The 27511-nt window shown below is 42.9% G+C and overlaps 1 protein-coding gene across 2 annotated transcripts in view; it reads right to left on the bottom strand.

Moving 5' to 3' along the window:
• Positions 1–10016: 10016 nt before the first annotated feature.
• The window catches only part of LOC147902000 (uncharacterized), a 29416-nt gene continuing 11921 nt past the window's right edge, over positions 10017–27511 (bottom strand). The window contains exons 3-7 of one of the 2 annotated variants that reach the window (XM_087375290.1): positions 22013–22067; positions 17101–17181; positions 11302–11420; positions 11024–11227; positions 10017–10388 (exon numbers count right to left, since the gene is read on the bottom strand). In XM_087375290.1, the coding sequence (XP_087231416.1) occupies positions 10379–10388; positions 11024–11227; positions 11302–11420; positions 17101–17181; positions 22013–22067 (469 nt within the window). In that variant the 3' untranslated portion in view covers positions 10017–10378. Of the gene's footprint in view, positions 10389–11023; positions 11228–11301; positions 11421–17100; positions 17187–22012; positions 22068–27511 lie in introns of both variants that reach the window. The other variant, XM_087375289.1, reaches the window with a different exon arrangement.

Below are 27511 nucleotides of genomic sequence, written 5' to 3'. Positions count from 1 at the left end.
TTATCTATCTCATGAATGTTCAGTCAAAATAGTTACACTTTTATAGGAGGAGAATTCGTTTTCTCCTATTTTTTTTTGTAATAACTTTATATATCTTGATAGGATACTTGCTAATTATATAAATGCCTGTGATTTTGTTAAAATAACAAAATTACATAAAATTTTAAGGTATACTATGCTTAAAAACTACTAAAGGGTTCAAATGTTGTGATTATCAAAAAAGGCATGGGTGTAGTTTTTTATGCTTTGAAAACTTTATATAGCTTGATAGGATACTTGCTAATTATATAAATGCTTGTGGTTTTGTTAAAATTACAAAATTACATAAAATTGTAAGGTATACTATGCATAATATGCTTGAAAATTGCTAAAGGATTCAAATGTTATGATTATCAAAAAAGCCATGGGTGTAATTTTCTTTGAAAACTGATCAAAATTATGTACTTTTAAAAAATTCATGATAGTTGTTTGTTCAAATTTTGGTCCTTTTTTTATAAAGAGAATATTCCATTTGTTTCTCACTTGTGCAAAATATTACCCACTTCATATGCAATAGTGTTTAGCCCAAGAATTAGTCGATGCATCTTCCATCCTTAAATGACTCTACTAAAACATTATAAAGAAATAAGAAGTTATTTGGAGATTTTAGAAATCCATAGTCCAAATTAAAGGACCCTGAGGTAAACCCTTTTCACCTCAAAGAACATATGACACACTATTCAATTTGAATTGGTACATTTGTTTCTGGCAATCAATGATGAGCTTCTTCTTAGAATGCCATGACATTCCAAGATCTATCAATTTGAATTGATAGATTTATTTCTCCCACTAAATGATGAGATTCTTCTTATAATGCCATAACACACTGCTCAATTTGAATACATAGATACGTTTCTACCAATCAATGATGAGATTCTTCTTAGAATTCCATGACATTCCAAGAGCTATACTTGCATGAGATAGGGGGGTTTCCATTTTTTGAGCAAAAACCCCCAAGCGCGCGACAAGCGGACAAAAGGTAGGAGGGGTCAAAATATATAATCTCAAGTCATTTTTTGGGAGTAAAAAAATACAAATTATTTCAAGGAATATGTAAGTAAATATGAAATACTAATAAATAGATATAGATATAAATATACCTTTATATAATATACATATATAATGTCCAAGTGGTGACTTATCACTTTTAAAAATCCTTTCTTTTCCTTTCACCATTGGTTGGATCATGAAATTTTGAGCAAATATCCTCTTTATAGTTCCTCAGGATGACCTAGGAAAATAATATAATACTTTTTAAATAGACCCTCTAAGTGTATTTTTCCATAGGAATATGGTTTGAAGAGCTTGCCCCCCAACCCTATTTCGCCGGCAGAATACCCTTGGAGAGCCTACGCAGAAGGGGTCATAACTTTTGCTCCTTATCTCAAATTGAGGAGCTGTAAAAAGGAAAAATGTTCAAAATTTCATGATCTATGCAATGGTAGGCTTAAAATTATACTTTTGATAGTTATAAAAGATCAAAAGTACAAATTTCAAGATGTATATGAGAGTTACAACTTCTCCCTAATTCATATTATGGTAGGAAGGAGTTCAATAGAGACCACATTTCCTTAAAAGTACTTAGGTTTGGAGAATTGGGAATATTTTAAAAATTCATTCCTTGCCTTCCCATATTTGATAATGTATTAGAGATTAATTTATGATCGATTATAATGGCCTCAAGTATGAGGTTTCCAATATCTTTTTCCTACTCATCCAAGGAATATGGTATACATTGTTATATGAGAGCTTCAAATATGGGATTGCTAAAGATTAGGGAAACTCTTTTAAATTGATTTAATTACCATAATCCTCAAAAGAGACATGGTAGGGAGGTATTTATAGGAGTTTCTAAAGTGTTCACTATTTGTTCATATATAGATGATGTTCTCTAAAATGAGGGTTATAATGAAAAATAAGTAAGTATATGGTTCCATAAATGAGAAATTAAGAAAGAATTGTATATTCCTTTGAGAAATATACAAGCATGGTTGGTGTCAAAAATTATGACTCGGACTTTTTTGCTCATAGGTTTTTGCTCGGAAAGTGTGCACATCCAGATAGCCTGGCATTTCAGAATCTAGCTATGTCGATTGCCTAGTTTTTGTGTCAGTATCCCCTACTTTTATAGAGCTCATTATCTCAAATGTTTCTTCACCTATCTATCAATGTTTTAGCCACATCTAGACATAGTGTCACCTATGGCTAGCTCTATTCCCTATTTTCACTTATTCTCTTTTCAATAGATATTTTGAAACCAAGCAAAAGCATATTTCAAGCCATATTTTGTATCGAGAGATTCATGAAATTATAAATCAATACTAGAAGCAACATAACTGGCAGGTTTAGTGTTTAACTGGCTAAAGATTTGTCTTATGGTGGATTCACCCAAAGAATACTGAGAAGCATTGAGAGAGCGAAGATAACACAAGATAGTGGAGAAAGCTTGAGAGAGCTTAAATGAATTGCATACCATTTAAAATAGATAGAAGATGAGGGCTTTCTTAAAGTAGCACTTGGCATAGTGCTAAATATACAAGATAAGAAATTATTATTACACCAACTTATCGAGGAACCTACACTCTTTCATGTACGATCCATGAGGGCATTACCTAATCCATAGTGGGAACACCCCCTGCCCCTCATAATGTAGAATGTGTGTAGGACTCTAATTTGATTCTCAAAGATTGCATCATTAATGCCCTTCAAGAAATGAGTTATCATTTAGAGATTGCATCATTAAGTTACCAAGGAGGTTCCTACATAAAAAAAGTTTCTCCTTTAGTAAACTTTGTGAATAAGTCTACCAAACTGCCCTTAGTACAAGAATAGATCTTCTATACCTATTGATTTTCCACCTTTTCATGGATGAAATATATGTCGTCAGTGTGTAGAAAGATCCATACGAGTCTTGACAAAGGATTGCATGATTTATTGTTGCAACCATTGGAGGTTGCACATCACTAAGTAAAAGTTTGAAGTTGCATTGTTTCACATACCAATGCATTTGATGCCACATAATTGCAATTTTTGCCGCAAAACCTGGACTTCTAGCCATAGTGGAATGCTCATCCATGCAATAGTGCTAGTGCTAAGTAAACAAGTGTAGCCTATAGTAGACTTTATCTTTGCCATCTACCCAATCCCTATCACAAAATCCTTGCAACTATAGAGTTTTGGACTGTTCATTATGTGTCCTCTTGGTTGGATAAATATGCTCAATGCCGAGTGCAAGAGGGTTTGATACTTGTAGCAATACATGTAAGTGTTGTGCCATATGGGCGATGAAGAGGGAGTCCTAGAGATTGCCACATGGGTAGTAGATAGGCTGCAACATGGATAGCAATAGATCCTCCTCCTTGACTTTCGTTTAGGGCATCCAATGAGGCCCCCACCCTAGTCAATAGATAGGTACATATCCTCCTTGAGTTTGCCAATGAGGCCACGCTAGTCAGACATTGAGCCTGTATATAACCCAACCAAGTGTCTAGCAATGGGGCTATTGGGTTGGGGCAAGATAGGAATGCATGGGTTGGGGCTAGTATAGGCCTTAGTATTGGTTGGTAGGGACTAGGGAGGATTATAACATAGTAGTACTAGCCAGTAGAGTAGACAATGTCTACATCTGGTTGGCTATATAGATGATGGACCAATAGTCTCACAATAGAAGCGAGCAGAATTGAGTATTCCACATGGTAGACTGACCAAAAGAAGTACCACCAATAAAGAAGTCAGGTGTAGCAAGAGCATGTTTGGGCAAAAGAAAGAACCAAACAAAGCCGGCAAAGTGCCATACCTATTAGCTGACATCAATTTCGGTCGGTTGAACTAAGATTAGGTTGCCTAATCTTAGTTGACATCAATTTCAGTCGGTTGAACTAAGATTAGTTTGCCTAATCTAGTTAGGCATATTAGAGGGCCTAGAGCCCCATATGCCAACACTTCCAATAGTCTATTTTTAGGAGATCTGCTTAGTCCAAGAACACACAAAGAGGCAGATCTACCCACAATAAAAGAGTCAGATTGTGTTGCACAACATAATTAGAAGGAGACTCACCTACAATAGCCACTAAAGCCTACAGGAGGCGCACAATGATCTAAGAGAGGTCTATATCAATAGGGACAATAAACAAAGGCTAAGCTTGTTGCCCTACCTCAATGAATGTTCATTTTAGATGATGGTAGAGATTTGATGAGATTTTGTACTTGGATCTTCTATCTATATACAAGATTTTTTTATTGTATATCTGTGTGTACTCTCTCTCTATCTAAAGAGTTCTCTCTCTATACATACCAACACACACATTGAGTTGGTATTTGAATTTTTCATTGTGAAATCTCAAGATGTCATTTATTCTTTTGTATGGGGGTTGCCTATAGCACACAACTCGATTTCTCTAACACTCTCCTTATGGAAATCCTTGCTTAGTTGGATGTCTATGGGGAAGTAGCATGTTGCAAATTATGCATCCACAGTCGAAGGGCTCCCGAGATGAGAGTTGAGTTATAGTACATAGGCATATTGGTTGTTGTAACTACATGACACATAGATTAACCAACACAATGGTAAATTAAGGTTCCTAAAGTTCATGCTTACATTCATTTTAATCATATGGCATAGCCTTAAACATGCCTAGCTCTAGCATATCTACCCGTTTTTTTAATGTTTTTTTTTGTTAGAAAATTTGAATACATCACACAAGAAAAATTCACATGAGATAATTCTTGATCTCTCTCTCTCTCTCTCTCTCTCTCTCTCTCTCTCTCTCTCTCTCTCATGGAAGACCTCTTCTACACATGCTCATCCCTACCTATGATAGTGACGTATGGTTATAGCTATAAAAACATAAAACTACCACACTCAACCCTTGTTTATTCCCATCTGTGCAGGCCATTATCCTATGTGTTGATATCGATGTGTACACATGTACTCTAGGTAAGCTCCTCTCATGTCTCTATATCTGAAGAGAGAGAGAGATTTATTAACATCTGTTGAACACCACAAAAGCCTATGAAACCAAAGAAAACCAAGTCCGATCATGGAGATACACCCCCCATGGAGGGAACTAGAGGTGTCTACCACACCTCCCAAAAACTAATGACGACGAAAATGAAAATGAAAAAGTACTAGAATCTGATGGGCAAGAATTGGAGGTATCTTTGAATGCTCTAGCCATGTCCCATCGTATCTTGGAGAACCATGAGTAGTCTAAGCTCTGCATGGCCCTAACTAGCGTACCATTGGGAGCCCTAGTATCTTTGAAACTATTAGAGATGTATTGCTAATGTCCCAAAGACATATGACTAGTCTCCTGCTAATCTAGTTTACATGAAAGTCCACATCAGATCTCAATATTTCCATGTCACATCTTCTTGTGTAGTGGGACTAAAAGCACTGATGCTTGAGTCTCATCGCTATGGAATACCCTCTACTCAAGCAGGCATGCATACATGGTCTCATCATGAAGATCGGGCTTCAAAAGAGAGCTCTAAAGTACATATAAGATGCAACATGCTCCACTAGTGCCCGGTCAAAAGTGGACTGCTCTCAATGTGAAACTGCTCGAGAAGTGTTAAAGAACATAAAGTTGGCTTTTCCAAGTTTGACTGTTAGATCATATGCATCACCAAAAATTTGAAGTCTGACCAAGTGTCTTTGGAGACTCTTAACTAAGGAGAGAAAAATACATCCGTCTACATTTATAGTAGAACAACCCCAATTATGGTCATGATCTCTTTGTGCATTCGATCGTCATCCTAACTCTACCTAATACCATAATAGGGGTTCTACCTGCCCAAATGTTGTATCAATTATACCCTAAATCATGTAACCGCCAAAGTAGTTGCAGGCCTAAGTAGTTGGGGCTTTGGCATTGTGTCAAAAGCCTTGCAAAAATATGCAAAACAATAGTAAACCCTTTGCTTTTGTGCCCTGGCCTCCACAATGGCACCTCTTAGAGTGAAGTTGAGGTCTATTATCGCGTGGGGTGTCCAAGCCCATTCTTGCCCCACAGCTTTGAATCCCTCATGCTCTATAAAAGTATTAACCTAAGTGTCAAGTGAGGCATAAAGCTTGGACATAACATGCCCAATGAAAATGGTCCTATTGTTGTCTAGGCTCATGGGATTCCTAGCCTTATCGATCAAAATGATGGTGTTAAGGATCCAAGTATAATGAGAAATGGTACAACCTACTTCGTTTTATAGTGTTACTAATATCAAGGCTAGGGTACTAAGTCCACATGCAATATACTCAATGCATATCCCCTCATGATCTTTGACTCTATCATTGTGTGGCTTAAGGGTTACGTGTTTGAAATCATCAATACAAGAGGTAGTGCAGGGTAGTTGTGAGAGATCTGGTGTCGATTGGTGAGGGATATCATAGAGGTTACATGCATATGCATGCATGCCTAAAGGTTAGGTGAATGAGGGGGATGGGGATCTCTACTCAAGAAATTCTGCAACAACAAAACATCCTTGGAGTTACTGCTAAACAAAATGTTTAGTAATTTTTCCTCATTGACCAAAGGCACTCAATGGAGAGAGAGGGGTGTACAAGCTAAAGAGCAGGTAGGTATGATTAGATCCTAGTGGTGACAGTGGAATGGAGAAATTTGTAATTTGAGAAGCAAGGGCAAGGTAGTCAACTACATTGGAGCCTCCTCCATGTGGGAAACACATGAGCCCACCGGAAGAAGACCATCTTTCCAAACATTGTAGTTAATCAAATCATGTATCCTATCGTTATCCATATTATGTAATCGGGGATCGCCAATAAGCAAAGACTTGAGAGACACTTGCCTCATCTCAATTAATGTCACATAATATGATAGATGTATAATAATCAATACATGTCATTTTACACTCCTAGCTTTGAAGTCTCTGAGAAGGAGAACTCCCCAACAAAATGTGAGGTCTCTAGGAAAAAGTAGCAAACTACAATGAAAATGTCTCACTGAGGTGTGCACCTGATCGAGATCCATAGGAATATAGCACATGGGCTACGTCCTATCTCTTGTCTCGTCTCGATGGGCCGACTTATACGTGTATCCACAGACCAGTGGCAACTACAACTTTGCTTAATGTTAGTACCTTGCTTACCTTGCTTATCTCTTATCTCGTCCCAATAGGCTGACTTGTGCATATATCCACATACTAGTCGCTTTGGAATCTTATGAGCTCTATGTTCAACACAATATATGACATTCCAAACATTGCAGGTCAGGGTCTAGTCTCATAAACCCCGCCTCCCTAGGCAGGTGTGTCAATGGACGTCCACCTATGACCAATTACCCCTCCCTCTTGTACCACTATCCACTTTCCCTCTACTAAGATCCTCATCCTATGGATGATCTCGAAGAGCTAGACATTTGTGCAATGCTGCTAGTTGACCCCGGGTGTCTCTAAAGAATATCACTAGAGGCTACTCTCTGTTGGAGTCACATTCCTACATGCCAAGACTCCTCAACCCCATGCTCCTGTATCCCTAAGATGAAGGTGTTGGCACCTGTGACACAAAAGGTTTGATTTCAAAGCATTACTATTAGTATCTGTGACAACGAAGGGGTGTGGGAAATCCCACGAACTCTGATTTTGAGAGCCTTACGAGCTCTCTGCTGCCGTCGCTAAAGTAAAGTGTCTAAAATGGTTATCTTTGCAAGCTCTCGTTACACTACATCCACCCACTTGGAGGCCTCTTAGATGATAGACTGCATCATACACTGCGCTCCTCCACAGCATGCTACTTCCTGGGGTAATATCTACCTTTTGTCGAAGATCAACTACCTCCTTTCGAGAATCGATGGCCTCAACCTGGATCTTGAGGATAGACTACATCATGGCAATGCACTCCTCCACAACATACTACTTCCTGTGGTATCTACCTGTCAACGAAGATCAACTACCTCCTTTTGAGAATCGGTGGCCTAAACCTGAATCTTGAAGATGTCATGCCTCAAGGTGTCGATTTGTCGTTGCTACTCGACCTCTTGAAGGCATATCTCTTTGAGGAGCTCTTGTAAGAGGTCAAGGGAGACCAAGGGCTGTTGTGCTAGGAAGTGGGAGGGGAGAGAATACACTGTGTGAGAGGTAGGAGGTGGACAAAGGCAAAGAATGAGGTGAGCTGGGGGTATCATCGTTGGAACCTCAGAACTTATGTGTCATGTAAGTATCTCAAGGTGTGAAATAGTATATCTAAGGGGTGCTGAGGTAGTGCCATATGTGTACATGGCCACGTCAATCTAATTCCCCCTTTGGGTCACTCTCGCATTGAGTTGGTCCTTTGTACTGTCCATCGTGTTCCCTTTTTCCTCCTGTTGCTGTTTGTCTTGCCTGCAATTTCTTGTCCCTGTGTTGGTCTTTTTCTTTTTCCTCCTCTTTCTCCATATCCCTAGCCACGTAGGAAGTTATTCTCATCACTTCAAATTAGAGGGATAAGGTGGGGGGGTGGGTTCCCAATCATCTAATTTCTCATCCTATCTTATTTTATCTCATCTCTCAAACCATGGTGGCCGAGAGAGAGAGAGAGAGAGAGACAGAGAGAGCTATGAGGGTGTGGAGGGGCCGTGAGGAGATAGAAGGGTGTGGAAAAAGATCAACATCAAACATCAGCATCAAACACAGATGGAAAAAGAACAGCATCACTCACGAAAACTCATGGAAAACCACATTTTCATCCAATTCCATTCATTTTCATCGACAGATTTCCATCAAGGCATTTGTCCAATGTTTCAAGTTACTATCCTTGCATCACAAGGCAAGGCCTTCAAGTGTACTAATGATGAAAAGATGAGCGTAGAACCAAACAAGCTTGATTAATCAGACAGACTTTGCTTGCTAGAACCAACACCTACAAGGATAACGACCAACTCTAAATTATGGCAAAGCACTCAAACGGGCTGCGTAACAAGCTCCAATGCTAGTCACTCCCCACAATTTGAAGGAAAAGACACATACTCTCAGAGTGCAAAGGGGTATCACCAAATCACTTTAAAACATTATCCCAATTGTGCTGCAACCTGCTCCACTTCATCCTGCTCATCAAGCAAAGTGTTATAATCCATAAAATCAAAAGAGAAGAGAGGGGAGAAAGGTACTCTTCAATTGACAATGTATTATTCAGCTCTTCAAAAGGGAAAAGAGATGAGAGAAAGGTGTCTTGAGTTGGCAGTGCATCAATAAGCTCTTCTAGGTTAGCATCAAGCTTCATGCATAGCCCATCATCGACTGTTTGGAAGCAGAGGAGGTGGCAAGGGTAGCCATCTCCTCATTAAAGAAATGTTTTCTCAATTTCTTCTACATCTACCATTTACTCAAGCTCAATACCAACTTTCTTGATTATTAGGTCTATCTCAATGACTGTATGATCAGTGAGTTCTTCCCATACTTTGTTGCATTCTTCTCCAATGTCCTACATGGCATCTCCCATAAACACTACTAATGCCTCAATAAACTGACTCTCAACTTCACAAGGCACTTCTTCTAGAGCTATGAGACTCAAGGCATCAATTGGAGAGATTAAGAAGTGTCACAATCAATCTCAAGGTCATCACAAGCACAAGCATAAGCATCAGCCATCAAGGTAGATGAATCCGAGAACATCCCAGACTCATCCTCTGAAAATACAACACGTATTGCAATTTCAATCTCATGATAGTCATTCTCAAGGTTAAAAACCGTAAACTCCAGCACACACAGTAGGAACTGGCTACTACGCCAGCAATACGTTCATATGATATTGAGGTGATAGGAAGAAGAGATTACTGAAATCTATGCGTGTTGTAGAGAATATAGCATGAAATCCTTAGTCAAAATATTAAAATAATAACACTCTTGGCACAAAGATTATACATATTAACAAGGACCCGCCTCATCTACGAATAGGCTAAAACACAAGCAACAACAGAATGTGCCAGAAGTAAGACAGTGAACTGATTCAAAGACATAGAGAGCAGCCTGAATATGTTGGTCTTATATAGGTGCAAAAGCAATATTTTGACAGATACTTTTAGGTAATTGCAAGCTTGCAAAAAAGGAAAGGGAACCCAAGATAGAAATTACGACCAATCAAAGCTCATTAAGCATATTGCACTAGAATGTACGAGAATGCTCTCCCAAAGCATGAGACCATAGATGTATGTCCCATTAAGGAAATCTCTCTACAATGTGGCAAAATAATCACATCAGGACTCGCCAAGTATTGTATACACTAAGGAAAGTCGTCCATCTACATCATCAAACTCTCCAGATATACAGCTAAAAGGTACCCACAAATGTCCCCCAAAGATGGCAAACCTCCATCTTGCGAACCAGTTGAAAGCAAGCCTTAATGTCGTTGTTATTCAGTTCTGTGTGTCATCAGATAACAGAAAACTTTGTAACTAAAGAGTAATGGAGTAAAGTCTACATCAGCTTAAGACTGGACATAGAAAATTAATTCAGAAGTCATATTTGAATCCTACATTCAGTGCCAGGATACAAACAGAGAAAATTATCCAATGAAAACTACAACCTCTATAGATTTTGCAGGTTCCTATTACACCAGCTAATGAACTACCATAGCTAGCTGTTTGAACAGGTGAACCCCCACCCAACCATGCTAACTTTAAGTGAATGAAGAGGGCAATAAGGATCCTGCATTCTAAGGAGCAAGAGGCTTCCTTCAATTAGCACTTAAGACTACATAGGATTCAAAAGATTGAAGAAAAGGTTTTACATGAAACATAGGCACACAAACAAAGAACTGATCATGTCAAGGTGGGAGAAGCTAATGAATGTTTTAATTTGCTTTCACATGATGGGGCGACTAGTATACTACACTACACTACTCATGGGAGCAGAAACCCCAAAAAACAAAAGACAAGAGGCAAAACAAGACATCACCCTTAGCACTCGTAAAACATCACAATCATCATTCCTAGATCACATAAGGGAGCTTGAGCTAGACAGCATTTGAAAAAATGTATGCAGAAGATGCAATCACCTTTCCTCCTTGATCAAAGCATCTGTTACCCAGCAGGGATCTTGAGATCCTCTTGAAACTTTCGACATTAGAAAAGTCCAACTCCTCAATATGTTGTCACTGCCAATGACCTTCACTTGAAAACGTGCAGAGGTTTTCTCATAACTGTCATTTAAATTATGGTTTGTAATCTGATAGCTTCTCAGAGAGAGGAGCTCCGGAAACCTGAAAGGATACAGCAATCAGTGGGCTTCACCTGGCCCAGATTTAATTCTGGATAAAAGGAATTAGGTGACTACCTCGACCTGAACTTCAAGGAAAAATGGCCAAAATGATATAAATCAGTAGGAAATCCAAAGTAACATGATAATGTGCCCCCTTCAAGAGTCCCTTCAGCATTTGCAAAGTGATACATCACCTGAAAAAACATGAAAATAAGTTACAAAATATGAACAGTTGTTTCTTGTGCATAATTACAAAATTTTGCTCTGCTTCAAGTTGGCATCATATGCTGCAGCAATCAATGGACATTAACAACTTGATAATGGGTGCAAGGTCCCTTTTTTGATGGGACAAATTACAATGTTGATGATAACGATGATCGTAAGCATGATCATGCTCAAATGAGAATGATCATCATGATAGTCATCATTATGATCATCATCATAATGTACACTCGTAATTCCCTTTTATCCCACTGAATGACTGAAACCCAGCAGAAAGTTGAACTTTCTATACTGTTTGTATTTTTTAGGGGTCGCATGCATGAATGTAGAGCCTAGAGTTAAGATTTTCATGGAAATGGAAGAATTGAAAGAAAATCAAGAGAGATACAACAACATAAAGCCAAATTAAAAGTATCCTCTACACACCAAATGTTTACTTTACCCTGCGGCAATGACAACTTGTGGAAATTTTCTGAAAATTTAGGCAGACGCTCTTTCAGGTTAAACTGCACTGAATAAGAGCGGTCTTCTTTCCTTAATGCATCGAGAAAGATGCAGATAGTTATTTAACTGCAGCAATGACAACTTGTGGAAATTTTCTAAAAATTTAGGCAGACGCTCTTTCAGGTTAAACTGCACTGAATAAGAGCGGTCTTCTTTCCTTAATGCATCGAGAAAGAGGCAGATAGTTATTTAACTATTCTCGAGAGAGTAGAAACAGATAATATATATCATTCCACAGATGGACCAAAAATTTGTACAAAAGGTGTGCACAGTGTGCCACCATCTAGCAGCAAGGCGCTGCCTAGTGTGATTTCAAAACTGCTCTCCTCCCTCTTCGTGGCACCTTCAAAAATAGTCAGCCTGCATGCTCTCTAGAGCTTCAGTGGGTTGCCTAGTCATACCATACAAACACTTCTTGCTGCTCCAGTGGACAGCCAATGGTGAGGTGCTGTTTGCACCTTGATCCTCGACATCCTTGCATCTTCCACCTGCAGCAGATGGTGAGGCACAAGTATCCCCTGATTCCAGTCCTCCTTGCTGCTGTGATGGAAACCTGATGTGAGGACCTGGTGTAGGTGTCATGGACCTCCCTGCTTAGAGGTATGCGTCTCAATCTGAGGCACCCAAAACCACAAACACTGAATGAGAACTGCCCGTGCCTGGGCCCCTTTATATAGGTTGAATGCCCTGCCAGGACAGCCGACTCAGTCTGCTGGCCCCCGCCAGTTCTGCAGACACAAGTCTGCCCAAAATTGATGCCTGGCCATACAGTACTGCCACCAAATTCCTGCCTGCCTAGACCAACTTTTTTTTTTGGGTGCAAAAAAGTACTTCTATTAAGTATGAATGAAAACCGCAGAGCAAACTCAATGCGAAAGTACATCATGTCAACAAATACATGAGAGAAATCAAAGCTCAAAAAGAGCTAGCAAATAACCAGGGATGAGGCTGAAAATGCCAAGTCAACCCTGAGACAGAATCAGAGAAGAAAGGAGATCCCCTCCACACTCTGAAGAAAGGGTTCCTCCTAGCAGAGGCTGCTCTCAATGACCCCTGCATACTCGCCTAGATGGCCATCAAGGTATGTACAGTATCAGTCCAAATACTGGCCAATGTCTGAGAGGGGTGAACCTGGGATCCATCCAATGCCTCTCTACATCTGGCTCTCCAAATATGACAAGCTGCAATACTAGCCAGAATCTCCCATGATGTGTCTACCAAAGCATGTGCATCTCTCATGTCCCTCGAAAAAGGCCTAAGGCCTCATAAGAGAAAGCCAAGCCACTAAACCTTGCGTCATGAAGGGTGAAGTATGGAAAATACATAATATCCTCGCAACACCCTTCCAGATCGTCCTCGCTTGTCTGCACCCCCAAAGACAATGCTGAACTGTCTCAATCACTGAATGGCAACGACGACAAGTAGGGTTAGCCCTAAACCTGGACCTCCATAGGTTCACCGCAATCCCTCCGTGAATAGAAAGCCAAAAGAGGAGAGTGTTTTCTATTCCTGATGAGGGATTTCTAGAGTCTCCTCCAAAAGTTCTTCTACACATCTGCAGAGGTAAGTGGTAGGATGAGCAGTGGAATTCCTTGTGGTTCAAGAGCATATGCTTTCAGCAGCAAATATCAGCAGCCATCATCACTTGCTTCCCGGGAGAGGCCTAAAGGGTGGTCTCCCTCAGTAGGCTGCAATGGAGGTGTCTGCATTTTGGCGTCCCAAGCAATAGCTCCCGAGGTGTATGATCAAGGGGAGCTTATTACGGGCCAAGCAGTTTGGATGGGCTCCGCATGGGTGAGTCTAGGATTGGCATCCTGAACATCTATGCACAAGCTTGCCGACAGCATCGCCTAGCCTCTTGGAGACTTCTGACAGAGTGCCTCTTGAGCGGATGTAGACTCTGGATTGTTGGGGGTGACTTCAACAATCTAGAGTTCGCTGAGGACAAACAAGGAGGTGCTTCTTATGTAGAGATTACGGTAGCAGAGAGGAGCACTTGGGAGCAGTTCATCTTCACAGTAAGTGGTAGAGACCCGTGGAGGGAGGCCTATTTCACTAGGATCCCAAGCAGCCTCCTCTTTTCCTTTGGACAGAGGAGGCATCATGGGCTGTTGGAGCGCCTAACCGGTTCTATGTTGGGGACTGGTCGCTGCATAGAAGGAGCTCTACAAGGATTCTGACACGCACCACTTTATCGAACCACTCCCCTGCAGTGCTGCACTTAGATCAGCCCCGCAGGGTCTCCCCCAAAGGGGGGTTCGCATCCCAGACAAGCTCCTTCAGGACGAGGAGGTGCAACATACAGTTGCAAAGATTTGGCACCAATCAGAAGGAGGGGCTAGTGAGGGTTGGTCTACCTAGGTGGTTGATGCAATTCGGAGGAGCAACACACAGCTACAGTCACAGGCCCTCAGACGGAGACATGCTCTTCAAGAGCAGGAGAGAGCCTTGGGACGGGACTTAGATTCCATCGAGAGACTCAAAGAGCAGGATCTCGGCTCTCAGTGGCTTAGTGATCGCTACGAGAGCGCAAAGCTGGAGCTCCAAGCCACGAGGTCCGGAGAGCAAAGTTTTCATACCATTCCTCTCGCCCCAAGTGGGTTCATATAGGGGGATAGTATGACCAGGCAGTTCTTTCAGACCACGGGGGCCCGATTAGCAAGGACCCAACTCCAAAGACTGCGGGATAAGCATGGACGGATGCATTCTGACCCTGAAGAGATCCTTGAGATGACCGCGGATTTTTACTGACAGTCGTTCTAGTCAAAGGTGGAGACTCCCTCGGTTCTCTTAGCCAGGGAGCCAGTTTGGGACCAAGTTCCATCAATGGTCCCGATAGCGTGAGCAAACAGCTAGAGACACCATTCACGGATGGGGAGCTGTGGGCCTCCCGAGAAGTGCCCTGAGAAGGATGGTCTGACTCCCATCTTCTTTTGGAGTTTTTGGGAGCTTATTGTCACCCCGTTAAGGCAAGCTTGTCAGGAGATCTTCGACTTCAGCTCACTCCCTCACTCTCTGATCCAGGGTTGGATTTGCTTGATCCTGAAGGGAGGAGACAGGTCCGATATTTGCCCATGGAGGCTAATCACCCTTCTTGGCACCCCATACAAGATCCTAGCCAAGGTCTTGAGCTTGAGGTTGTTTCCCCATCTCTCTAACATCATCCACAATATGCAGACAGGCTTTGTTCACAAAAACACAGCATCATGGACAAAATTTTCACCGTTTGGGAGGCCATGGACTAGCCCAAGGAGGAGTCACAGTCCCTAACCATCCTTCCCTTGGATTTTGAGAAGGCTTATGATAAGGTGGAATGGTCCTTTCTAGAGGGCACTATGTGCCCATTGGGGTTCCCTTGGATTTTAAGAAGGCTTATGATAGGGTGGAATGGTCCTTTCTAGAGGGCACTATGTGCCAATTGGGCTTCTCAAACTGTTGAGTCCAGAGGATTTCAGCCCTAACGCAGCGAGCTCTAGCTAGATGCTCATTATGGCCACACTGGCGAGGCCTTCTCTCTTTCCCGTTCGGTTCGACAGTGCTGCCCCCTTTCCCCCTTCCTCTTCCTCTTTGTAGCCGAGGCGCTTAGGTATTTCCTACAATCCCAGGCCACAGGATTGAAAAAAATGAGACTTCCGATCCGGCAGGAGGAGGAGCTTTGGACTCTCAGTTTGCAGATGACATGGCATTGTACGTGGAGGGGTCAGCATTGAGCCTGGAAGCAGTCAGAGGAGCTTTGGCCATCTATTGTGAGGCCTTCGGGGCTCGGATCAACTGGACCAAATTGATCAGCTTCTTCACTCGGATGGAGGAGGTTCAGGACGTTCGAGACTTCCTTCGCTCAGACGCTCGGAAGATTTCGCTCAGAAAATGCTCATCCCCGCTGTATGCTCAGACAGCGGAGACACATAGGCTGGGTTCAGTGCGACAGCAGACCAGCCAGCTGGTTTGGGGCTTGGAGCAGACCCCGAGGTGCGTCTGAGAGCTATCTCTCACTTGCCAGGATCCGGGCACCGCATGAGGGAGATAGATGTAGCCATGCAAGCAAGAGGCAGGCGGGTAGCAGAGCGGTTAGCAAGCAGGTGTGCAGGCGAAATGTCCAGGCGAAATAGCAGGCCAGTTTGCAAGTGGGTGAACAGGTAGATGAGCAGCAGATGAACAGTCGGACATATGGCGGAAACGGGAGGGAGCGGGAGAGAGATAAGACCTTGTCATTTCTTCAAGTTTTGTGTAAGACTTCAGGTGAAATGCTACTAGCAGCTATACATCAGTCTAAGCCTTTAGGAATGCTTCAATGCAGTTCGCAGAAACCATACCTAAGTCACTCCCAATCCATACAGCACCTACAAAGTTCACCACCAAGATAAGTCTGTGCCATAGTCACACGGTACCCAGGTAAGGTTGGTGACAATAACGTATCATTCCTGTAGGCCTGGCAATAAAAAGGCAAGGGGTTTAAGCATACTTGATACCTATTTGGTTGATTTGTAGCCATACTATGTCCTTATTCCTCACCGTTAATAGTCTAGTTGTTGCTGTGCCTCTCATCCGTATCTATTTTCAGATTCGTTAAGGATATGACATTTGTCCCTTCCTCAGAGTTACACGCCCCCATGCAGAGTCTTTCTGAGTTCCATCTTTCCACTCCATAAAATATATAGGAAAAATCTTATTTTCAAGCCTCCTTCTTCGTAGGTAAGTTCAACATTATAGTTGAGATACATCAAGACACCCCTTCAGCTGTCTCTCTGAACAGTGAAACACATGAAGGGTTTTTACGTTTGCTCGAAGTTGTAATTTAAAAGCGACACCTATCATTCAAAGTACAAGAACAGCCTATTGTACATTAAGAACCCAACAAAATAATCTTAAGTGTATGCCCCTTGATTTGGGAACTACCTTGAACATGGCATGTGATGCCTTGAGCCTGTATCAGCTATTCAAATACAAAAGAAAGTCCTTGCTTTTTCAGAAACAAGGCTGATTTTATCTCTAGAAGACATGGAAAGATAGTGCAGGGTATGTAAATCCTCTGCATCAATGAATATACTCTGCCTTAAGAAATACTTTCATCATGACAGAAAAAAAAAAATATGACACATAATTTGCAGAAATTGCTCCTGGGAATGCAGAACTGAAGCACTTACTCACCTCAAGACCATGGTCTTTTCTGGGTTCATCATTTCTCAATAGTGCATCCAATTGAAGCTTAACAGAATCTTCCAGTATTAGCTGCCACAGTTCAAAAGAGTATGAATAGCGGCCTCATGTCAAAATGAAAGGACTGTAAATGAAATGAGATTGCTCCTAACTCCTTGAACACTCAGATGTCTCATTATTCTGAAACATGAGATAAAACAGTTTTGATCTAGCATCAATAAATCTTACCAATTTAATAATGCACGGCAGTCAAGGTTTAAAAATTTTAGAGCACCAAAGCTTAAACCTTCATTCATTAGTTTGATATGCCATCCAGAGCTTAGAGACAATAATACATGTATCAATCGTTTCACAAACTATAAACCATGAGTTCACAGAATATGCATCAGAAGGCCCTCGATCCACCCTTACGGAGAGCACCCAGCGTGAAACCTGTATCTCTCCATTATAAGAGGATCTGTAAGCCTGGATGCTGTGTCTACATCCAGAGCTTAGAGACAATAACACAGATATCAATCCTTTCACAAACAAAAATAGCGGAGTGCAGACCAAGAGAACCCATGCTTAGCTAGATGAGACGGAGGATGGTGATGGCTGTGATAGTGATAGGACCTTCCATCAGCGCAGGTCACCTCTGCCTCCGCTCAGGTCAGAGTATGGTTCTATCCCGGATTTCTCCAAATCTTTCACATGGGAAAAAGATATAGCTGACGAGATCAGCTTTCCACCATTGAAAACGACTAAGAAGCATGACTGGTCTGCCCAGAACGCGATAAAGAACGTTATCTCGCGAGGAAATGGAAGAGAAGAACGAAGCTCGTGCTCTTATCAGGGTAACCATGCACAACGAGGAGAGAGGCGCATGCAGCAAAGGCAGCCTCGGGAGGGTTCTTCAAGCTTCCGCCCAGGTCAAGGGGGCCGTCTTCTTTTAGCGTTGCCTATGGTGGAGAAGAAACCTTCCTGCCCGCAACAAGAGGGACATGTGCAAGCACCAGAGGAGGGCATCAAGTGTCGCAAGGCAGAACAACAGAATCTCAAAAGTCAGATGGTCATTCTGTATAACCCCAAAAGCTGATGGTGGTTTAGGGGTGGTGAACATAGACCAACCAGCAACATGGGTTATTAAAGCAATTTTAAATCCAAACAAAGACTGGTCAGAGCTACTAATGAGAAACACACATTAGACAAGTAAGAGGCCCCAAATGGAAAATTTTGTCATTACTCTCTGTCTCTCTAGATCAGAGCCATGTTCTACCAAAGGAAGCCCATTGTGGAGGTCCCTATAGCATGCTGTAGAGGATATAAAAAGGCAGATTTTGTTCTAAGGGAAGGGGGCACTGGACTCGATCTAAATTTCTGTAATATACAAGAACAACTGCTTAACAGATGCAGAAATGGATGCAACCAGACTTCTCTCCTTCAGAACTGGGGTCAACTTTGGGACAAAGATAATCTAAGATGCAAAACCTGGCCAGTGATAAGAAGAGAGTTTGCCTTGAACAACAATCTACAAGCATTGGTTATGGGAAGAATAGAGATGTGGAATGGTGATAGAGAGTGGAAAGGGGGAACCCATATTAACTACAGCAAAGAATTCAGTTGGATAGGCAGTACACCCTTCTTGTACCGACACCCTCTCTGTCCATAGATGAGCTATTTAGAATGTTAAACAGTAGGTGGAAACTACATGACAGTAGGGGAAAATGGAAATGTAGGTTTGAAAAAATCTGGTCTAGGAAAATTCCAGAGAAATACTGCACCCTCTTGTGGCTCATTCTACACATGGCAGTCTGAACCAATGCAAGGAGCCTCCAAATAGGCAAAGGAGATGGACTTTGCAGAAGATGCAGCAGCAGAGAAGACATCTTTCATCTTTTTGTGGCATGCCCTTGCTTAAGAGCAGTTTGGAAATATATCCAAATCAATATAGGAGAGCCAATAAATTGGAAGTCAATCCTTTTGGGAAATGCATGCAAAACCAAACAGGAAGATTGGACAATAATAAGAGCAAATTCCTTGTGGTGTATCTGGATAGCTAGAAATAATGTGTAGTTTAACCAAGTGCATACTAATCCGGAAATGGCTTTTGTATCTTGAGATGGACCAAGGATCCATGTACCCCCACCCTTTGCTTCTCCTGGGAGAGCAATAGGCCCTGCTGCAGCTAATGGGAACAATGAAGACACTCCTCTTTCTACAGATGGACAGAATACCGAAGTCAAGAAAGAACCTCTTTGAGTCCATACTCTTTGATACTCTCAGCTTGTGATGTCTTAAGTTATCTGATACCCTTATCTCTGCTTTGCTGTTTTCAATAGATATCAACTGACTGAACATTTTTTGTGACTCCTTATATGGAGAAATGGAGGCTACTAGTAATATCTTATGAATAATATACAACCACTTTTTTTTGTTTTTTTTTTTTTTTAAGGTGGAGTGCACAGAACATGAATCAAAGGTCCCCCAATCCACCATTAGGTAGAGCACCCAGCGTGAAAGCTGTATCTCTTCCATTATAAGAGGATCTATAAGCCTGGATCTGTGTCTACATGCAATTATAAATTATCTCGCTGTGCACATATTATAGATGCAATTATATATGGCTCCAAAGCATATTGCATGCAAAAGGGTACATTTTTAAAACAGCAACCTACCATTAGAGTGATGACTCTTTGTGAGTACCTTCCAAATGAGACAGACTCAGTAGTATAAGATTAACGAACCTTTGAGTCCTTAATAAGACATTTTGGAGGAGCTTGTCACATGCACCCCTATGTCAAGTGCATGGTGACACACTAGCTGGCTCAGTTCAGCTTTCATCACCGGTTAAGACCACCAAAAAGGACATCAGAAAATGTCAATGGAAGGGCACATCACAGGCAAATAATTGCCATCTAGAGGAGGGCAAAACAGGTCGGCTGACCTGCCTGGTCAGTTGACCTGGTCGCTTGGTCGGTTGACCAGACTAATCAGTCGGTTGACCTGGCCGGCTGGCCAGGCCCTATTTAAATGGGCCTTAGCCCCCCACTTCTCCCATGCAGCCTTGCTGCAGCCCTGCCATCTGCTGCCTATTCCACACCACACTTCTGCCCCTCATCGCCATCTCCAACGGCAGCACATTTTCAACGAATTACCTCGCCTACCTGCAGCCAACCAGCATACATCAGATCTGTTCCTTTCCAGCATGCATCGGATCTGTCCCTTTCCAGCATACTTCCAGCCAATCATGGAGGAGATCTAGGAGCAGCCACCATGCGCATCAGTTCAATAAGCATTCTGCATTCAGTGGAATGCCATCTGCCTCAGTTTCAGCATTAGCAGTATCCTGCATGATACATCTTTGTATCCAGTTTTTCAGTCATGTATGGTGAGTCATTTAGGCATTTTTTCCAGCATTTGTAAATCATAAATAAAGCATGGGTAAAGTACAGATCTCAAAGTCCTTGGTGCTTGAGTACTCTATTTGCCTAGATCTATGTACACACATTCAGTAAAAAGCAGCCAGAAAGGTGTACGGTACAGTCAGGCCCTGTACGGCCCAAAGTATGGATGAATTATAGCTCGATTTCTGGCCTGAACAGTGAGCGCAAACCTGGCTACAACTGTGTTTGCAGCAGACCTGATGTATGGTCCGAGATCCAGCCTGATGAATGTTCTGTTGTACAGGCCAGCATACGGCCTGCTGTACAGATGTACAGCCCAAAGGTACAGCTTGGATCTGTCAAGAAAATACAGCTGATGTACAGCCAAGCTCCAGGCCTAAAAAAGGTTCAAGTCACAAGTAATGTTTAAGTCACAAGTGGAGTAAGGGGTGAATGAGAGCATGGGTTAGATGAGGTATGGGACAATTAGTGGGTTTGGTGTATGGGGTGGTTAAAAAGAGAGTGTAAAGGGGAGATTTCACGGGGGTACATAAAGAATAATCATAGTTGGGGAAGTATACATGTGTGTGTGTGTGTGTGTAAAAAGATGAGGTATGGGACGATTAGTGGGTTTGGTGTATGGGGTGGTTAAAAAGAGAGTGTAAAGGGGAGATTTCTTGGAGGTACATAAAGAATAATCATAGTTGGGGAAGTATACATATAGGCCAGCAGCCAGCAAATGAAGGCGAGAAATGCCTTCGAAAGTCGCATTGAGGCTTCAACAAGGTACCAATCAGCTAGAGGGGGGGGAAGCTGGATCAAAGGGCAGACGGGGAGGACAGGAAGGAGAGAGTGGGTGTGCTAGCATGATGGGGAGCTGGTTGGAGCAACTTCCTTTTTTTATCAAGACACCTTTTTTTACCACCACCCAAACATTACGGCAACTAGATGTCCCAATTAATTTGTTATGATTAGCTTTTGTGGAGTTTATCTCCAGACTAAAATAGAGGATTAGCTAGCCATCCTCTAGTTTGTGCGTCAAATTAAATTAAAAATTAATTAACTTTGTTAAAAGATGCAATGTGCAATGGAAATGGTGATGTGTCCTTCATGTCTTCTTGTTATCATGGGAGAATTGCATAGGCTCTCCCTATGTGAAGTTTTTATAATGTTTCTTTTTTTGGTCTCATTGATCACTTGCATTTGCACATAGCATATAATTGAACCATTGAGAGTATAGCCCATGTCAAGAAAAGAGTGACAATTATTCGTATCATTGGAATATTGAACAGTAAAACGATGAAATGGATTGTTTATGTCCATGCCCTTGATAGCAATGGTACCCTTGCTAACAAGTCTCTATACGAGTCCCAATTTGTTCCTAGTTGGTGGGGTTGCTTCAAGAACAAATTCATTATTTTCCAAGCTATGATGGGACACAAGCTTCTCACCAAATACCAAGTATAAGTATACCCCAGGCCGATACATGAACAAAAAAAAAAGTGCAATGCAATGAAATAAGCAAAAGAGGAGAGACTAACCCTAGGATGAGGCCCAACGAGAGGTCCTGAGACAGCTGCATCATTTCTTTCCACGCTGCAATTCATTTATTAGCCATCAAACTTATTCCCAATTGACTAAGTGCACCACAAAGTCAATTTGGTCCTAATGGCTTCCAAAAAGAAAAACTTTGATCTTGATAGAAATTGCAATTAAGATAAGCATTGCATTAGAACTACAATGCTAGAAAGGAATGATACTCAAAGAACACAAGTAATAATACATATATCTCTATAACACTATAAAGTATATCCCTCTTACAAATTCAAAAATACTTTGAAGAATGAAGGCAAGAAAGAAAACAAAAATGTGTGCATTGGGGGAGGGACTTGTGCCCATGTGTGGGTGACTATGTGTGCATGCGCGCGCATGCACACCCATGCACATGTGTATATGTATGTGTGAGCGAAAGAGAGAGAGAGAGAGAGAGACGGAGAGACAAAGAGAGAGAAAGAAAGAAAGATGTATTCTAAGCACCTGATACTCTTCTGTTATTATTATGAGCACCTGATACTCTTCTGTTATTTCGCTACTCTACTATTTTGTTCACTAGCTTAGCACTTTAGCTTTCAACAAGGGCCTTAGTGAGCCCTTTGCTTGATCCCTTAGAGGCTAGTATGAGTTAACTTTTGGTTTTGCACTTTGTCTCATAGGCCCGCGAGGCCTCCTGGCATTTGATATTTTGAAATCATATTGTCATGATGCTCAGGGAAAGTGGGAGCAGTTTCTTCCGCTTGTGAAGGCCATTCCGAACGATACCTATTCTTCGAGTATTGGTCGCACACCTTATGAAGCGGCGTTGGACGGCAGTTTACCTTACTCCTCACCCGGATGGTGTCTCCATCTCTTGAAGCCAACAAAACCACCGAATCAATGGCAGAGATTACGGAGTCCGTGAAAGGCCGCATTGCCAAAGCTCAAGCATCGTATACGCAGCAAGCTAACAAGTCCAGACGAGATGTCCAATATAAAGAGGGTCAATGGGTGTATTTACGCATTATCAAGCAAAGATTGAAGCAGGTGGGCAAGCGATGCCCTAAGCTATCCTTCAGGAGCTTCGGACCATTCCCTATTATTCAAAAGATCAAAGATGTCTCAATGAAGTTGCACCTACCAGACAGTCGGACTATGCACAACGTGTTTCATGTAGCTTGGTTGAAGCTATATTTTGGACCTCCTCTTTCAGAGATTTTCGACAAGCAACAACCTGAAGTTCTTGATGAAGCCGAAGTTTTGCAGCCAGAACAGATCCTTCTTCATAAATTCAAGCATGGGTCAGGACGCAAGATCCGTGAGTTTTACACCAAGTTCCATGATCGAGGTACCCATGAAGCAGTGTGGTTGGACGAAGATTTTTTCCACGAGTTTCCCCAGATATTGGCGGACTACTTGGAAGCAATGAACCTACCGCCAAGTTAAGAAGGAGGGAATGTCACATGCACCCCTGCACTTGGGTGCAAGGTGACACACTGGCTACATCAACAAGTGCGTTATAGTTCCCAGATAGGAGATTTTTGTCGTATGCTGTGACCCCTTTGTGAGCCCTTGTCCAAGGACAGTCAGGCACAAGCTACGTATGTCAGTCTCTCAGCCTTAGGTCAAGTCAATAATTCAGTTCTTGTTCACTAGTACCCACTGGAGAACAGTAGCTTAAGTGTTTCCATCTTATAGGTTAGGTCTTAGCCTAGGTTAGGAGCCCCTTTAGGCTCCCCAAAGGCTGGACAGGTAAGCAAGGAAGGCAGCCTGCAAAGGCTGCCCAAAAACTCCCCTGGCGAATGAGCCAAGGAGGGCTTTTATAGGCTGGTTGTAGGCCAACCAGTCTGTAAAACAGACCGACCCAGTCGGCTGTTTACAGATTGGGTTGGCTCAGTTCCAGCCCTATAAAAGGGCCCCTTGGCTGCCCTTTTGAAGCATTCAGTGCTCTTGCCTTCAGCTCTCCTACAGCTCCACTTCAGCCTCCTTGTGCAGCCCCTGAGATCCTCAGATCTGGCCCTGCTCTAGCCTCAGTCCCTTGGCCATCAGTTCAGCTGATCTGAAGGTGTCCACACAGCACGACAGTTGGAGGTTTGGACCACCAAACGGAGAGAGGTTTGGACACTGTTTCCTCAGCTTTCTCAGCTTTCTTTTACAGGCTACACAGCCTACTTCTTAGCTCTATTTTCTCAGTCATATCTCAGCTCTCTCTCAGTATCTATTACTCTCAGCTTCCACTCTCTCACTCACACTCTCAGTATCTATTACTCTCAGCTTCCACTCTCTCACTCACGCAGTAACCCTGCATTCCGATAGACAGCACAAGCCTCTTCCTTGCCTTGTAGAAGCGCCCTACATCGTCAGTGTGGACAGCATCAAGGTCTCGGTATTGGTCAGCGTTGCCTCTCAGGTCTTTGGGTCTGCTATATGTGTGCACAGTGAGCTCTTCAAAAGCGTGTTCCGTGCTCTCTTGAAGAGTGTTCTTTCTATTTCTCAGTTCTCCAAGTATAAAGCAAATTCTCCCCTGATTGGGGGAGGGGGCCCTCAGTGGGTATAGGGACCCAATCGGTTGTCGACTCTCTCTCTCTCTACCCTCATCTCCTTTCTCTCTCTATGGTAAACAACGCTCATTCCTCGCTAAAGGTTTAAAGAAGGTCTTGTTGTGAATTACACGATCAGATTACCGTTGCATGTTACAACATCGGACTCTGTCTCTTGTGAAGCATACCTTTTATTGGCCTAAGATGCATGCATTTATTGAAAACTATGTGGTAGGTTGCCGGGTTTGTCAGGTTACTAAGGCAGAACACCTTAGAAGTGCAAGGTTATTACAGCCATTCCAAATCCCGGGTAATAAATGGGAAAGTATTTCCATGCATTTTATTACCGGTTTGCCTAGAACGCGCAAGGGTCATGACTCCATTTGGGTCATAGTCGACCGTCTGACAAAAATGGCTAGATTCTTACCTAGTAGAACAACCATCTCAGCTGTTCAGCTGGCTCACAAGTTTGTGGACCACTTGTTTAAGCTGTATGGTTTGCCCTGTCACATAGTCAACGACAGGGACTCAAAGTTTACAAGTAACTTCTGGATACTTGTTTTTGAGAAGTTGGAAACTACTCTAAGTATGAGTTCCTCAGATCATGCACAATCTGATGGCAGTACAGAGAAGGTCAACCAATTGGTTGAAGATATGCTTCGGGCATATGTTTCTAAGAGACAGTCTTCATGGGAAGTTATCTACCTATGATAGAATTTGCTTATAACAGTGCAAAGCATTCGAGTACTGGTTACAGTCCTTTTATTGTCACGATCTGTGACGTATTCCTTTCTCTATTTCTAGACTTATGGATGGTTTGATGAATGGACACTTGTGGAAAGGTATGCCTCTAGGATTTCTTACAGTGGTATCAGAGCAAAATTCGCTCCTGCCTGTAGGAAATGCCCCCCACCTTCTAGCGCTGATCTGATACATTTTTGCCGCTAGAAGGACATCCGTGTACTTTGTGCATGGAAGAGATGGAGAGGATGAGCGTAAAATTTTTAAACGCCTACCCGGCCTAAAGTCATCCTGGCCTCTCCATCTCCCTCACATCACAAGTTGATGTGAATGGACACGACCAAAATCGTGTCTTTTCAGGTGCTTGGGCTGTCCCAAAACCAAGGGATGCACCTTTTCCACCATGGGACACATCTTTTGGTGACGAGTCTCGACTCCTCACTCATGGGACATACCCCATCGTGGGCAAAAGGATATACCTATTCATGCAGGGTCGCACCCCTTTTAACAATAGGGACATATCCCCTCATGAACAGGTGCACCTATTCCAAGGGTCACACCCCTTCGAATAGGCACACCTCCTAGGCCCCAAGTACCTACAAAAGGGTACCTAGAGGGGTAAAAAAGGGGAAAAAAAAAAATTAAACCCACCCCCTACCCCTAGGTTTACCCTAGCTACCCTAGGGTTAACTAAACCCCCAAATTAATTTTTTGGGGCAACTAACCCATTAGGCAGTCCAACGAATCGTCGCAGCCCTTTCCCCACAAAACTGCAACGTACGAATTTTTGGCCAGCCCTGCGCAACACCTGCGTCAGCCGTACGGATTTTTCGTACCAGCCTACGTCAGCCGTACGGCCAGCCACCATCCTCACTATTTCTGCCTGCGCCATCTACCGTACAATCCGTACGGTACTCCCGCCAGTCTGCCATACCGGCCGTACGGTCAGCCAGCCTGCACCGTACAGCCGGCACCGTACAGCCGTACGGTCAGCCAGCCTGCACCGTACAGGCCGTACGGTCAGCGCAGCTCTGCATCAGCCTGCGCTATCTGCACAACCAGCCCCCCCCTCCTGCGCAGTCCTTGACCAGGCCTCCACATTCCGTTTGGCCTCGCCAGCCCTTTTTCCTTTCCTGCGCAGTCCTTGCCAGCCAAGCCTCACTCCTGCCAATCTTTTCCTGCGCAGTCCAGCCCTGGGAAAATGCTACGAGCTTCACCATCGATAGCCTGCAGCCCCTCCTTGCTTCGCCATTTTCGCCCTGCCAAATCAGCACCAGTTGCAGCTATTCGCGTGATGAAGACAGCCTGTTGACAGCCCGGACCAGACAAGCCTCGTTCTCTCCTCGCAAAACACTGCAACATGGACCTCCGGACAACGATTTGCAGCCTTCTTCTACGCAATAACTTGGCAGATTAAAGTATTGCCAGGTGGAGTCTTTCCAATCTGCTTTTTAAGGATTCTCTTTAACAAATTACAACAAATGAAAGAATCCACATTAAAGCATGGAAACCCCTGGTAATTCACCCGGCCTTTCAAGGACACCTCAGGCATCTGCTACTACACAATATCGTGTTCAAATTGCACAGCCAGCCCATTTTGGAGCCTTTGCATCTTGGGTCTTCTGTGTCATGTGCCCTCCGAGTGACTTGGATCACATCCTCTACCTTCTGCGTGAGGCACCTCAGTTACATTATTTCCTCAGCACAGTACAAGTTGTGTTCCACGAGACACGAAGATATCCGGAACACGATATTCCTCAGGAATTTGTTGTTCATTTTTGGAGAGAATTTTACCCTTCACCTTTGGCATCTCCAGGGTACTCTCCACCTCCTTCAGCTCCCAGATATCGTCCTCTACAGGTTGTACCTTCTCCAAGTCAGTATTTACATTCTGAAGGCACTCCCTCTCCTGGATATCCTCCTCTTCCGACAGCAGCTCCTTACCCTTTTTCAGATCCGTGGACTCTGCTACCTACCCTTGTCCTATCACAAGCAGTAACACCTTTTTCAGAATCTCCAGTGTTACCTCCGACAGGACCTCCCTTACCAGATTTCCACGGGTGGTTCCATCCTGCCTCGCTTGCCCCCTCCAATATGAGCAACCTCAGGGAGCAGCCCGAATCCTCTTCCAGGAATGGTACAAACTAGAGCGCAAGTTCGCGCTTTTCTCCCAGGGATTTCCGACATGTCGCACCGCTCGCGTGAAGCCTCTCCAGAGATTAAAGA

The sequence above is a fragment of the Dipteris shenzhenensis genome, chromosome 5 (assembly GCF_047967505.1).
Source record: "Dipteris shenzhenensis isolate YYH24624 ecotype China chromosome 5, Dip_SZ_1.0, whole genome shotgun sequence".
Classification (NCBI taxonomy): domain Eukaryota; kingdom Viridiplantae; phylum Streptophyta; class Polypodiopsida; order Gleicheniales; family Dipteridaceae; genus Dipteris; species Dipteris shenzhenensis.
This window is presented reverse-complemented; position numbering and strand designations above follow the sequence as displayed.